The sequence below is a fragment of the Scomber japonicus genome, chromosome 16, assembly GCF_027409825.1.
Source record: "Scomber japonicus isolate fScoJap1 chromosome 16, fScoJap1.pri, whole genome shotgun sequence".
Taxonomy (NCBI): domain Eukaryota; kingdom Metazoa; phylum Chordata; class Actinopteri; order Scombriformes; family Scombridae; genus Scomber; species Scomber japonicus.
Window position 1 is genome coordinate 28,536,260 of NC_070593.1, and position 14,971 is coordinate 28,551,230.

Below are 14,971 nucleotides of genomic sequence, written 5' to 3' on the forward strand. Positions count from 1 at the left end.
ATGCACTTCTCAGATAATACTGAGAAGTGCTGGCTGTGCTCTGAGCTGATTTGTAATCAAAATCTCATGAATCATTTGCAGCTTCTATGATGATTAGCAAACTGTGGTTGGTAATATGATGATGGGAGGTCATAAATTTGAAGACTGCATACAATCTGCTCTGCACAAACAACAACAATAATAATAAAGTTACATAAATAAAAATATAAATGCAAGTAAATAGATAAATATGAGTTAGAAATCATGGGTGTGTGTTCATCACTTCAGATGGTACTGGACAGCTCTCCTTTCAACTCTTGTCTCTCAAAGATAAACATGTTCTTATGACATTTCAGTGGAATAAAATAAACCATGTGATAAAGCATAGACTATGCAGATTTATCTCTACAGATCAGTCAGTGACCCTGAGGCTCAGCTAACATGTTATCATTACTAACTCAGGCATTTGTTGGACTCGTCTGAACACGGTGAACTGTGGCAGCGGTCGGGGGGTAAAGTGACTGGAACTTTCCAAAGATGACAGAAGACAAATGTATGATTGTCAATTAGTGGGTCAGAGATTTGATGCGAGGCCAAAGAGTGAGTAAGAGAAGAGAGGCTCATTGTGTGACACAAGACAAAAGGCTTGATGAGACGTTCAGACTCCCGGCTCACTCTGACTCAGCCATGAAAGCAGAAGACAAACACAGAGGCTCAGGAGTGAAACAGGGACAGTGAGGAAAGACTGAGGAGTAGATGAAAATATTGATGTTCTCTGAGTGCCTGTAGTTGTTACTGTGCACTCAGCACCAGGCCTAGACAGGGATTTACAGGAGCTTTTCAGCCCCAGTTTTTCCTTTCAGGCTACATACAGGCTGTCCTACCTGGTGCAGGTTGGGAGGAACCTGCAGACCCTGCTGAGGGTGGAACAAATATTCACCTTCAGTGCACATTTTTTGGGTAAAACTTGAATAGAATTCATTGAATGTTTACTTGTATTTACAGGTAAGACACTTCTTAGAATGTGCTAGAATCTAACATCAGTAAACTCTGTGATAAAGATACCAATCCAACATTACCATTATTATTATTAAGTTTTTGATCTCCATCAAGTAAACTAAACATGATTAAAGTAAGGTTAGTGCATTAACAATACAGAGGTTCACATTATTTTCTTATTCATTTTGTTATATTGTCAGTATGGATTTTTTCCCTTCTACCTCTTACACCACATACATTAAATATATATATATAATTTTTAATTTTGTCATTCTTTACGCCAAATGTTTTATTCATAAACAGAAATTCTTCACCTAAAATTGCACCTTGCACCAACTATACTTCATTTTTGGGTTAACTGTCCTGCTGTCCATGGTCAAAATTGACCCACGGACAACAAGAGGGTTCAAATGTACAGTCAACTAATTTGAATATTGATAAATCATCTAAGTAATTTTTCCAGCAATAACACCATACATGCATCTGGCTTCTCTGATATGAGGATTTGCTGTTTTATATCATTGTAAACCAAACATCTTTAGTTTTAGATATGTTAAGAGATCCTTAGAGAACCTTGGACCTATGGTCATTTCTATCTATTTTTTCAGTTAACTAATATCAGCTGGGTTCTAATTTCCATATTTATTTAACTTTCTTTCAATATGTGCAAATAAATAGATACAGAAATACATGTTTAAATATATGCATACATGACTAAACACATAAATAAATAAATGCTGATTTTGTATGTATTATTATGTATATTTGTCTCCTTTGGGCCTCCGCAAATCAGTTCTTAGTCCCACTTGTTGAAGAACTCTCATTGGCGAAAAGCCTGGAGGAGCAGAGGAGGTGGGGGCAGGGGGGATGAGGGGGGGGCGCTGCTCCTCCACCCAGCCATTATTCACATACAGCTAGCTGGGTGGTGAGGACAGTACACCACCTTGGGCTGACCAGACATGTAACATCACCAGTGTTCTCCCAGATTAACACTTTACATCCTCATTAAAGTTTCATGCTGCACACTCCTGCATGTATAATTCACACAGTGATGGAGAGAGTGCAGCTGGTGTTTATGTGCAGCACGTGTCTCTGCTGCAGAGTAAAGTACATACAGCTTCATGATCAACAGTGTGGTGAGGATGGAGTTATGCTGGCCTTTAAGGCTGAAGTGGTGATAAAACAAATAGTCTTGTGGAAACCATGATTACACTTTCTCCTCTGCATGTTTTCATGCAGCTCTAAACAAACCTTTTCTAAATGCAGGTTCATCCATCGTGTGAAGGTTCTCTTCTGAACCACCTCTCTCTCAACTGCAACACACAAACACAAGAAAAAATAATGTCAGTCATCATGAAGCCAGAGCCAGAGTTCTAACAGAGAGAGGAGAAGCAACACCCTCAAAGGGATTTCATCATTCTGTAGCAGAGGAACAGCACTGGGAAACACACACACACACACACACACACACACACACACACACACACACACACACACACACACACACACACACTCTCTCTCTTTTTTGCTTTATCTCACATTAAACTTCCTGATATAAGAGTGAAATCTGAGAGAGCAATAATCAGATTTTTGAGGACCATTAATAAACTTAGACATCTCAACATCACATTTGATATTTACAGTAATGTCATATCTAGTTTAAAATCTTTTCAACTTGTAAATATGTTCACATCAACATTTATATCTATATGTATATCACCTATTTCTAATTATAACTGAGAAACTGATTTTTCTGAAAGCTCTGCTATATTTGACTTGCCGCTTAATAATACAGAAATGGCTCAAGGCTCAAGGCTCAAGGCTCAAGGCCATGGTTCAGTGAAATTAAACCCATATTTAACACATATAATGTCATTTTGTAATGCAGTATTTTAAACCTTCATATGACCAACTACTACTGAACACTGTAGCTTCTCTGAATATCTCCCACACTTACAGTCCCTGCTCACCCACGCAGCTCTGATTATGCAGGAAAACGACATGGTTACATCATCAGACTCTGTGTACCAATTAGACTAATGAAGGTGTTTGTTGTCTGGCACTCACGGGAGCAACAGCGCTGACAAACTGTGAGGGACATGTCAATCAAAATCACACCCACAGAGTCCTGAGGAGACGTCTAATCAGGTAAATACATTACCTAGTCCTGACTTTGAAGGTATTGCTCCTCCACTCTAAAGGTCTTCATATTACAGCTGGACAACAAATCAATGTTATCATACTGGCTGATGTTTGAAGTTCCTATCATCTTTTCCTGACTTCATGTAATGCACAGTTAAAGTCCATATAAAGTAAGAATAAATATGTGTTCTGAGTTTGACATACCACAGAAAAGTGTGTTGTTAACCACCCTGCCAAATTTGAATGATTAAAACAATCACCAAATATATGAAATTAGGCTTCAAAGTTGTGTAAAACTCAGCCTCTTTCTCTGCTCCCAAACACTGTGGGCGTGGCTGCCGAGTTTGCTGAAACCCCGCCCCCTACCAAGTGTCACCTGTCAATCAAAGTCACCACCTCTACCAGAAACATGGATGCTAGGTCTGAGAGCTTTCTGCTGCTAACTCAGTGACTAGCCCGGCGGCTAACTCAGCTAACTGTAGACTATAGCAGTAGTAGTGTGTGCTGAATGTATTTATACCTCTACAGCAGCAGGGGCGGGTTTATGATTTTCAGACCCGCCCACTAAATCCTGAACACAGAAATCTTGAAACACAGTTTGTAAAGCCTAGCTCCACAATTCAAATCTAAATGGTTGAAATGCTTTTTACATCTTTTTTATAAATACATTTATGACCTATTTAATGTGTTTAGAAGAAAATGTCTGAATTCACTTTATATAGTCTTTAATGTAATGTTCTCAGCACATTACAGGTCTTTCTATAAAAATATGTCACAAATAAACAGCACAGAAATGCTATAAATTTAGTGATGAAATTGCAACACCAATTTACGAGACTGCTCCACAGATTTGGAGGAAACATCTAGAATGTTACCTGCTGCACAAGAGACTCACCAAATCCTGATTAATTCAGCAATAAAAATGTACTCATGTCTAGTTTTATGTGTGTGAATGGTTCGTTTCCTCCTGATGTGTGGTAGCTCCTGTCATCAGTGTATGAATGTGTATGAATGGGTGAATGTGCGCTTTGAATAGTCAAAAAATAGAAAACTAGAAAAGTGCTATATTAGTACAGTCTATTCACCATTTACTTTCATCAACATATGACAGTCTGTCAGACCATTGTGGCTGTATTTTATTTTTGTTTTAAATTGAACTTTATTCCTCCCTTTCCTTGATGACGACATCTGGACTCATGAGTAAACAGGTCCTTTTTTGTTTCATTTTGTTGTTACATTAAAATATTATTAAAGCATTGTTGCAAAGTAGAAGCTAAAGAAAATAGTTTATTTTTATTTCAATGCAGCTTAAGACAGTTATTGTTATTGTCTGTTGTGATTAATAAACTATTTTGTTAAGTAACTGCACTGTAAGGTCCATTTGGTGTTATTTGTTTTGATTAAGAATGCTTCATTTTTCAGGTGCCATATCGTATATCGTATTGACATCGAGATATATTTGGCTTTAATACTGAGATGAGATAATGTAACCATATCGTGCAGCCCTAGTTAATTTTACCAAGAGTTTCACAGATTATTAATGTACTAATGTACAAGTATAAAGCATCTATGAGATATTATAATAACAGGTGATAATAGCATGACGTGTTATAGATTGGGATGGGGGGGGTTGCAGCATGTTGGTGTGTTGACTTGTTTATGTTGGAAAATTCCACTCATGTCTCAGCCCTCCTCTGTAACCCTGAGTCCAGACTGCACCAGAGCAAAGACCGCAAACGTATGGGGGCGAATGGCAACGAGAGAGAGAGGTTGGGAGGAGCTCTGGAGGGGTTACCATGGCAGCAAAGTCAGCTGTTATTCATCTTTATGTCCAGTGTGTGACTCACTGGAAGCACCGGGGATAACTGTGCCTCGTGAACACCGAGGGTAATGAGAGCTGAGGCTGCTGTAATAATATTGATTTGAGTCAGGGCTGCTTCACTGTGGCCTGATGGGTAGAGACAGATACAGGGGAGGGAAATGTCCCCTTTACATCATGGAGGGGGTCAAAGTTAGGGTGTTGAGCCCATCAGTCCAACAGTATGTCTGTCCTCTCCAGTGTTTCCTCACATGGGAACTCCTCAACACAGAGAATTCCCCCCACTGTTCTCACAGAATGCCAGAGTTGGTATTCAAGAGGCGTCGCTGAGGCTTTAATGCATGAATCTTTGTTAGAGCAGACACAGGGAGGGGGAAGACGATGGAGGGATGGAGGGAGGTGAGAAAACAAGAGAGAGAGAGAGAGAGAGAGAGAGAGGATGACAGGAAGAGGATGTGATGCGGAGGAAGTGAGAGACGGAGCCTGGAGCGAGATGAGCGAGACGTGAGATGAAATGAAGAGTGTGTTTAAGAACATTTAGAAAAGAACCAATGTTATAAATGACAGAAAACAACCCACCACATGTTGGCATGAGTTATTCAATGATGGAAGCTTCAATAAAAGCAGAGCGTCATCAATATAAATGATTGTGAATGAATGAATGGCTGAAATCTGAAACACAATCTATCAATAAAGCCATCTCTGATAAAGAGATCAATGAGAAATCAATGCACACTACAGCTGCCACTAACAATTATTCTTAATATGTATTCATTTGTTGAATATTGTTTCAGTTAATCGATTATTTGTTTGGTCCATAAAAAGTCAGAAAATGGTGCAAAATGATGATAATGGGTTCCCAAAGCCCAAGATGACATCTAGACCCACAGTCCACAACCTAATTATATTCTATTTGTTTTAAAATACTAAAGAAAGAATATGAGAATTTTAAACTTAAAAAATGACTCTAAATGATTCATTGATTATCAATATAGTTGGCAGTTCATTTAATAGTTGGATTAGTGGTTGCAGCTACTGCCTTTTTTTTCATTATTGATTAATCTGTCAATTCTTTTCTCAATAGATGAATGGTTTAGTCTATAAAATGTCAGGAAACTGCTGATCACAGTTTCCCAAAGCCCAAGATGATGTCCTCTAATGTCTTCTTTCGTCCCAACCAACCGTTCATATCCCATATATATATTCAAATGACTGTCATAGAGGACTAAAGAATACAGAGAATATTGACATCCACTAACCCTAACCCTAACCCACTTAAAGCCCTGTTCTGTTGAGGTTTCTTCCTGTTAAAAGGCCAAGTGCTGCTCATGTAGGAATGTTGGGTCACTTTAAATTAAATTAAAGAGTACAGTTTAGACCTGCTCTATGTGTAAAGTGCCCTGAGATGACTTTTGTTGTGATTTGACGCTATATAAATAAAGATTGATTGATTGAATGACAAATTACCTTTTTTCTCTTAAAAAATGACTCAAAACAATGATTCCATTATCAAAATACTTGGCAAGGAATCAATAATTGACTAATCATGACAAAAATGCTCAACATCTTAGTTTAGCTTGTTAGCATGCTAACGTAACACTGACACATGCTAACACATGATGACCCATGATGATGTCCTCTAATGTCTTGTTTTGTCGTGACCAACAGTCCACAACTCAAATATACCGTAAATCCCGGACTATAAGCCGCTACTTTTTTCCCACACTTTGAACAATGCGGCTTGTACTACGGTGCGGCTAATGCATGTTTTTTTTTCGTGGGTGTTGTTGTTACGTACTTTATTATTTCACTTTGCTTCATGTTTGATACACGTTGTTGTTGTCCGACTCGTTCATAGGAGAGAACGGGAGAGTTTGCTCAGTGGGTAAGTTTCAATTCAAAGTTTTCCAATACAAGACGTACAATGACAGGTGCCAACGAGGTAGATTACTCCAGTAAAAGTAAGACTTAGTTTAATGACTTAGAAGTCGCCAAATGACTTACTTTAACGAATTTCGTTAGTTTATATAATGCAGATTAGTAAAATATTACTTTTATGAGGGTCACAGTCACAGACAATAAACTTACCATTTGATAATTGTGGTAGCAGCGGTGCAGCAGATGTAATGACTCGCTGGATGCAAACTAATATTAAGCCTATAGCCTATTCATTATAATGTCCATTTTGCCTTAGCAATGACAAAATAATACACAATAACTGGTCGGATTGGGAACCCATATATGAATAATGTCTCCGTGTTGCATTAGCGTTGCTTGAAATGACCAGGGCTCAGCTAATGTTGCCTTTTAAAAAATCGTCGATTTCCCGGGATTCCCTGGAAAATTGGCCTCTTTTCCCTCAAGCACGGTACACTTGCACTCAAACTAGCCAAATAATCCAGACTTTAGGGGGCAAACGTGCTTGGGCATGGTACGATTGCCTAGTGCGCCCTAAATGAACAGTGTGTAGTCAGAGTAGCCGCGGGGGGGGGTTTGACAGCCATCGCCGGACCAACCCTTGCTAATATCTCATATTACAACGTGGGACACCTGCGGCTTAAAATCCAGTGCGGGCTTGTACAAGTACAAAATTGATTTTCTTTCTAAAATTAGAGCATGCGGCTTTTAATCAGGTGCGCTCTGTAGTCCGGAATTTACGGTAATCAGTTTACTGCCATAAGGGACTAAAGAAAATGGAGAATATTCACATTTACGCTAACTTAACACGAGCGCACGCTAATATATGTTAACATTAACCACAAAGTACAGCTGACTGTGTAACCTAATTACTGGAGGAATTGAAATATTGATCTGATGATAGAAAAAAGTGTTAATAAGTAATTCTGAGGGGAACATGAATATCTGAAGCTAATAACACTGCAATCCATTCACTGTCGAGACATTTCATTAAAAAAATAGAGATGTGGACTTCATGGTGGAGGAAAAACAAGTATCTGTAACCAAACTCTGTGACAATCCATCTAATAGCTAATGTTTGATACCTTCACCTAACCCTAAGAGAAACATGAATATCTGAACCACATATACAGGAAACCTTGCCAGTAGCTGTTTCTCTTTTTCCCATCTGATGTTGCATTGTGGGATTTGTATTTTCCTTATAAACAAATAAACAATAACATCATGTGGAAGGAATATGAACAGCACACTCTCTGTGAGACCAGACCGAGCCAGTAAGAGCTGAGTGATTTCACTTAATGCGTCTCTCTTTGCCAATCTCAAAGAAATAAATCAACAGCTTATAATATGACACATTCATAAGGACACACTGTATGGAGTCCCAGCAGGTCCAAACACTGTGACCTCATCTTTCATTAAAGAGTCAGTGTGAGGCTGCTGCAGTTCTTCTCTTTACAGGAACCACAGCTCTGCTTTGGATACAACACCTGGAAACATGACATCAGCAGACTACATCACTTTAATTGCATATAATAGGTTCCTTTTAAAAGTTGTGGCTCATGTTACTTTACAGGCCTGACTGTGTCTGTGTGTCCAAGATAACTAATTAGGTAATTACTCACAAGAGAGGCATTGTTCATCTTATATGGAAAATGACAGCTTTGCAGAAACACATATAAAGCACTTGACTATACACTGCAGTGGTTGTGTTGTATGTATATACAGTATATACAGCCCTAAATGAAGCCCATAAGAAGGCGTGTGAGCTTTACTGTTACTGTTTGATCATTAAATTTGAGCCACAGTGCCTCAGAGAAAAAACCCTAATTATGCTTCTGTATGTACTGCCTTGTTAGTTTGGTGCTGTGTGTGTGTGTGTGTGTGTTCATACAACCTAGATTTTAAGGTCATTTTAGGTCTTTAATGGACAGTGTGTGTGTGTGTGTGTGTGTGTGTGTGTGTGTGTGTGTGTGTGTGTGTGTGTGTGATAGTGAGAGTGAGAGTGAGAGAGAGAGAGAGTGTGTGTGTGTGTGTGCATTCCATTGGAGAGTAACTGTAATGTATTATGCGTGCTCAGGGAAATTCAAAGTTCACTTTTTCCTTGATTCTATAGTTTATGATCATTGTTTCTGCTCCTTCACTTAGTCAAAGCGTCTCAGTAGTTCAGACGTCATCATCGACTCCTAAACCTAAAAATGTTCCACTTGCTATCAAATATGACAAATTAACATCAAACAAAGAAAAGCTGCAAATCCTCACATTTGAGAAGCTACTACTGATAAACTTCTATCATTGTTTGGCTGTAATCTTCAGCAGATCTGGCTGAGTATTAGTCAAAGGCTAAATTTTCCACTTTGGTTCTGTCCTTAGAGAAATGATCAATACTGACTGCTGGCAGGGCAAACAGTGTTTTATTAAATCCTGCATTCTTTGGCTGAATAAACAAAGTCATTTCATTAGAAGAGATGAATGTGCTGCCACACAGCTGTGACAGCTTACCAACAGAAACCAACACCAATAAAAAAGCAAGAACTGCACTGAAGGCCTACACACTACCAACACACTACCTTTATTTGTGTTTAGGAGTATGATCATCATCATCAACACACTCCGGCTGTTTATATGAAAGCACTTACCCACATATTTTCCATTTTATTAGATTTTATTCATTTGAACTTGTTTGCATGAATTTTACATCCTGCATGAATGTGTCAGCATTACCAAGAATGAAGTCAGGACTCACCCCCCCTTCCTTACTGAGCTATACTAACACACATGGAATAATGATAATCTTATAATCATATACTGCAATAGTAACAGGTACCATAATATGATGTTACCAGAGTGAGTTTCACAGTGAGGACTATTAGTAAAAGCATCACACTGTGTTTATCTGAGATATTTAAACTCAGTGGTAATAGCAGCAGGTGTTAATGTGGAATGAAGAATGAAGGATTAGGATTGGCTGTATAGTCTGCTCTGGATGTCAGCCAATGACTCAGTAAACTCAAACACAACAGAATCGAATTGCATAATGATATTGTGTGTGTGTGTGTGTGTGTGTGTGTGTGTGTGTGTGTGTGTGTGTGTGTGTGTGTGTATGTGTGTGCATATGGGGCTAACCCGGGCCTTTATGAGAGTCCTGAGTGGAATTTATAAATAGAGCTCCACTCACTATTGGGACGAGTGCCAAGCCTTTTTAATTCATTCAAACATATCCAGTGTGGCCGAGTGAGAGAGAGAGAGAGAGAGAGAGAGAGAGAGAGAGAGAGAGAGAGAGAGAGAGAGAGAGAGAGAGAGAGAGAGAGAGAGAGAGAGAGAGAGAGAGAGGTGGGGCTCTGGGAACAGGGCCCACTCTCCTTATACACAACTGTTTGGTGTGTTTTAAAAGCAACTCTACAAACCTTTATAGAGAAATTAGCTTGAAAATGAGTGTACCACAGGTAGTTATAATCTAAACATGTGAAAAACACTTTTATTTTAGAGTCATGAGAAAGAAACTAACAGGAGCATTTTTATATTCTGAAACCTACTGGTTCATTTTTAGTGAACGGTGTACTGCTAATTAAAGAACAAGAGACAACACTACAGAAAATGAGGATAAATCACTCATTTGTAAAAAGATATCTGTAAAGCTAAAAAATGCGGTACTTAATTTCTTCTTCTTCATCTTCATCTTCATCTTCTCTTATCTTATCTTATCTTATCTTAATGCTGAACTTGGTGAGATGAACTCTGGAGTCTCAAACTCCTTAGAATATTTCCTGTTTCCAGTCCAAACAGGTAGCTTTGTTCCATGTCACTGCACTGTCCATTAAAGGACATTAAATGACCTAAAAATGACAGTAAAATACAATCATGCACCTCATAACTTTACCTTGAGTTAGTTCAGAGCTTGGCTTGTGATCGATCTCATTTCTATTTCTTTTTTTTAGAAACTGGTTTTGCCACCACACATAAAAGCTCCTGTATGTCAGCAGGAAAATGTCCAGTCATGCTTGTGATGCTGCACATGTATGGAGCTCAGTGCTGCTGTAAGACACTTTCACTTGACAAGATGAGGGAATTTTGATGCTTTAGCAGATATAAAGAATAGAGCACAATCAATATCAGTCAGCCAATATTATTGACCGATATTAACCATATCTATCCATCCATCCATATCTATCCATACTATAATGATCATATAGTGGTACCAGCGTATATATGTCGTATGATATGGACTGATATATTCATTATCACTTAATAATTTTAACTTTAAAGTCATATAGGCATCATTTGATGCATATTTGACTTTTTCTTTATTTAAGTTGAATATGTTTATGTTCGGCCTGTCATGATAACGACTTTTATTGGACGATATATTGTCTCAGAAATAATCGTGATAAACGATATTATTGTCATTTGAAGATCATTTTATACCACTGATATAATGATTATATAATAGCATAATAATGAAAGAGGGGGTGGGGGGTCATTATGGTTGGGGACAGAGTTATTTCCGTCTAATTCTTCTACAGTCTCCACTCAGGACGTACACAGTGAGGAATGGAGGACACTACTAGCTTAGCTAATGTAACATGAATAGCTTCTTAGCTGCTAATGTGAAGTGTGACAATATTAAAAGGTGAAAAACAGGACATGTCCATATATAGACATGATGATGTTGATAATTACAATATTGCATGATAAGTTGATAATTATGGTGACAGACCTATTTTTGGTCTTATTTATAGTAATTCATAATTATTAAATTCACAGTGAAGTTTACTGATTTTATGAGTCATGTTATACAATAAAGATTATTGTTAAACTATAAAATATCATGCATCCAACCATATACGTTTATCGGGCAATATCATAATTTTTAAAATCACTATCTGCTCCAAAAATCCAGTATGTTAACATATAGGTATGTTAATATAACCTGTGTCTGACCTTAACCCCCCCGACAAACACAACGTACATCATTGTTTCATAGTTCAGCATAATTTTGCTCTGACTCTCAAATTACACACTGGAGGCTCTTCTTGACATACAGGTGCATCCAGACCAGCAGCATTATTTTTACACACACACGCACGCACACGCACACACACACACACACACACACACACACACACACACTTTCTGTTGATCAAAATTAAATGTCAGCGTTTTGAGACCGAAACTGGAAGACATCCCAACAGCAAATAACATAACAGGAAGTAAAGAGTGATTTTTATCAGTTAGTAAATGTGATATTCTTCTTTCCCTTCATCTCTGTGAGCAGTTGATCTGAGATAAGCGCTCACTGACTCTGAGTGATTGTCATGCAAACAGAGGCTCAGCTGAGTATACTGCCACAAACTGCTAACATGAATGATGTGTTTAAGATGACAGCTCTTTAATAGGATCTCTGGGCGTCACAGAGGGAGCCAGCAAATATAACTAAGTGGCAATTAGCTGTATGAGGCTTGTAAACGAACACACATCTATTAAAACTAACTAGACAGGCAGTGACTTTTGTGAGGAATAGTGGCGTCAGTGTGTCTTTGCTCACTAACCGACCAAAGCAGTTCATTGTGTTGTGGATTCATGGATATCAGAGACGACTGTGCTTCTGACACAAACGCACACATACAATAAGAATTAGTCATTGTTATGAATGTGTGTGCAGGTGAAAGGCTACCTGAGCTTCCTCCACACCTGCTAAAGTAAAGCAGGGCAAAGCAAACACAATCACAACTGTGGTAACCACAAAGGATCAAGTAAACATTACAATGACTGTCTGCCACTGCTTCCATCTACTGTTCAACTTGTTTTGGTTCAAGATCTCAGTTTAAGATGTGGACATTTTTAGAGCAGAGCTATTTATAATGTACAGTCTGTGCTACTGGATACCTTTATAACAACAGACAATTACTACTAGGCTACATAACTAGGGATGGGAACTGATACCAATGCCATTATTGATCTGCCTAATCGGTTTGATTCATTATTGATTCCCTTATTAATTCCTGATCAACTGTTTATTATCTCCACTGTTTATTAATGACCTGATGAATATATGAAACATAACTGGTAGACAAGATAAAAGGTCCACAGCTAAAAGTTAACAGAATGAATGAATGAATTAGAAAGCATCTTACAGTCTCCTGTCTGTATGAGATTAACAAAATAAGAGGGAGGTGGTTATTAACTGCTGTTATTAACATTAAGTCATTCAATTAAATGTTTGCAACTGATGAACTACAAGATAGCTGAAGATAACTTTAGTCTGGAAGCTGCTCTGCCCTCAATTCAAATACAATTCCAATGGATTTGACCATTTGGAACCAGTTCTAAAGTGGAACTATAACAGTCATAAAGCACACATAAACACAAATACTGATTTGAAGTCACCACGTCTACAATAGTCCTTACATCCATAGTCCATACATCATCTGCCATCTGTAGCTTTACTTGGCAAACCAAAAGCACTACTGCATATGTGTGTGTTTGCAGGCTGAACTATAAGTTATAAGGAGAACTACAACTCTTCATACACTGAACAAAACAGCCTGCAAACATGTGGCCTTTGTCTTCAGTAAGAAGGGTTTAATCAGCATTCATTACTGGGTCAAATGACAGGACTCACCTGGGTGGACATGCTAATTTTCACTCCTTTTCCAGCTGCTCTTTCATCAGTTTCTATGTGGATGACTGTAAACATATGGTGTCATCAATACACTTTACTTTTATATGGTCTATTGGCTAAAAAGCCAAATATAGGAAGTAGAGGACCTTTTTTTGGTACCTCAGTGTTTAGCTGAGAGAGTTCTGTCTCACTGGGGGCCAATTACAGGCACAAAGTCCACTTTTTTCCACACTGATAAAACAGTAAAAAGATGTGCTTGAACCACCTACGCAAAGACCCAAATTGAGAGCAGAAAGTCTTTGAACACAGACTCAGGAGATGAATAACACCAAGTGATAGATTTCCCCACAGAGACTCCTTTCTTTTAATGATTCTGCTTGTTTTGTGTGGAGGTCCTGTGTGTCAAACTACTTCATAATCAGAGTATGAATGTATGTTTGTGTTAGAAAGAGGCTCAAGGTAAAATATGAGGAATAACAGGAGGGCTTTTTATTGAAATATTCATGAGCAGTGTGACAGGGCTTTCCCTTCACACTGCACTGATGCATCATTCAGCAGTTATATTACATAACTGCAGAGTTCACACAGCGGCTCTCTGAACTGCTGTCTATTGGAATAAATCATGTAACCTGCTGGACATTAGCATTTCAGATCTGTATAAGCTTAAAAAATGTGTTTGCATATGTCACTTCACATTAACACACTCAATCTACATATATTTTTACAATGAGAAATGAAATGTGTGTCACTGTAAGTTTCACCTATTCATTTAAACATGAGGACTATTAAACACAATGATTACTACTACAACTACAAATAATAATGATAATAATACAATTCATATATTGATACACTCACTACACTCAATCATTTATATTTATTTATAATATACTACAAGGAATTATGCATACTTCTCTACACTCATTACATATGCTGTATGATTTGTTTGGATTCATTTATAGTTATGTAATAAGAATTATTGTAATTATATATCATAAGAAGAATAGAAATAAATCACAATTATTATCATGATTAACTTTCTGTCTTGTTAGTGAAGTTAAATGTTACTACAGGGAACTTTGAAATGGTTATGAAACGTATGATGATATGATGAGAGCGAGAGAGAGAGAGCGAGACAGAGAGAGAGAGAGAGAGAGAGAGAGAGGGAGAGAGAGAGAGAGAGAGAGAGAGAGAGAGAGAGAGTGGTAAAAGTAGTGGTAGAGTGTCCTAGAAAGTGAATGAAGAGAGCAAGCAGTGGTGTAGCAAAAATAATAGAGTGAAGCTGAGAAATAAATATGTTAAGTATGTTTGTTGTCATATTACAATTATTAATCTTACTATACATCCTGCAAATGTATGAAAATAATATAAAATATAAGTAGCATCTCTCATTCACTTGCTTCCAAAACAACTGCATGTGGTAGCCAACTGGCTGCCTAACAGGTAGATTTCTCATTTTACTGTTCATAGCAGGAAAAGGTAGAGTGAAGAAGACT

At 37.9% G+C, this 14,971-nt stretch overlaps 1 protein-coding gene across 2 annotated transcripts in view; it reads right to left on the reverse strand.

Moving 5' to 3' along the window:
* clmna (calmin a) overlaps nt 1–14,971 on the reverse strand; it is a 59,206-nt gene that overhangs the window by 18,146 nt on the left and 26,089 nt on the right. For both annotated transcript variants that reach the window (XM_053335928.1, XM_053335927.1), the window contains exon 2: nt 2,230–2,291. In XM_053335928.1, coding sequence (XP_053191903.1) covers nt 2,230–2,291 — 62 coding nt within the window. The remainder of the gene's footprint in view (nt 1–2,229; nt 2,292–14,971) is intronic.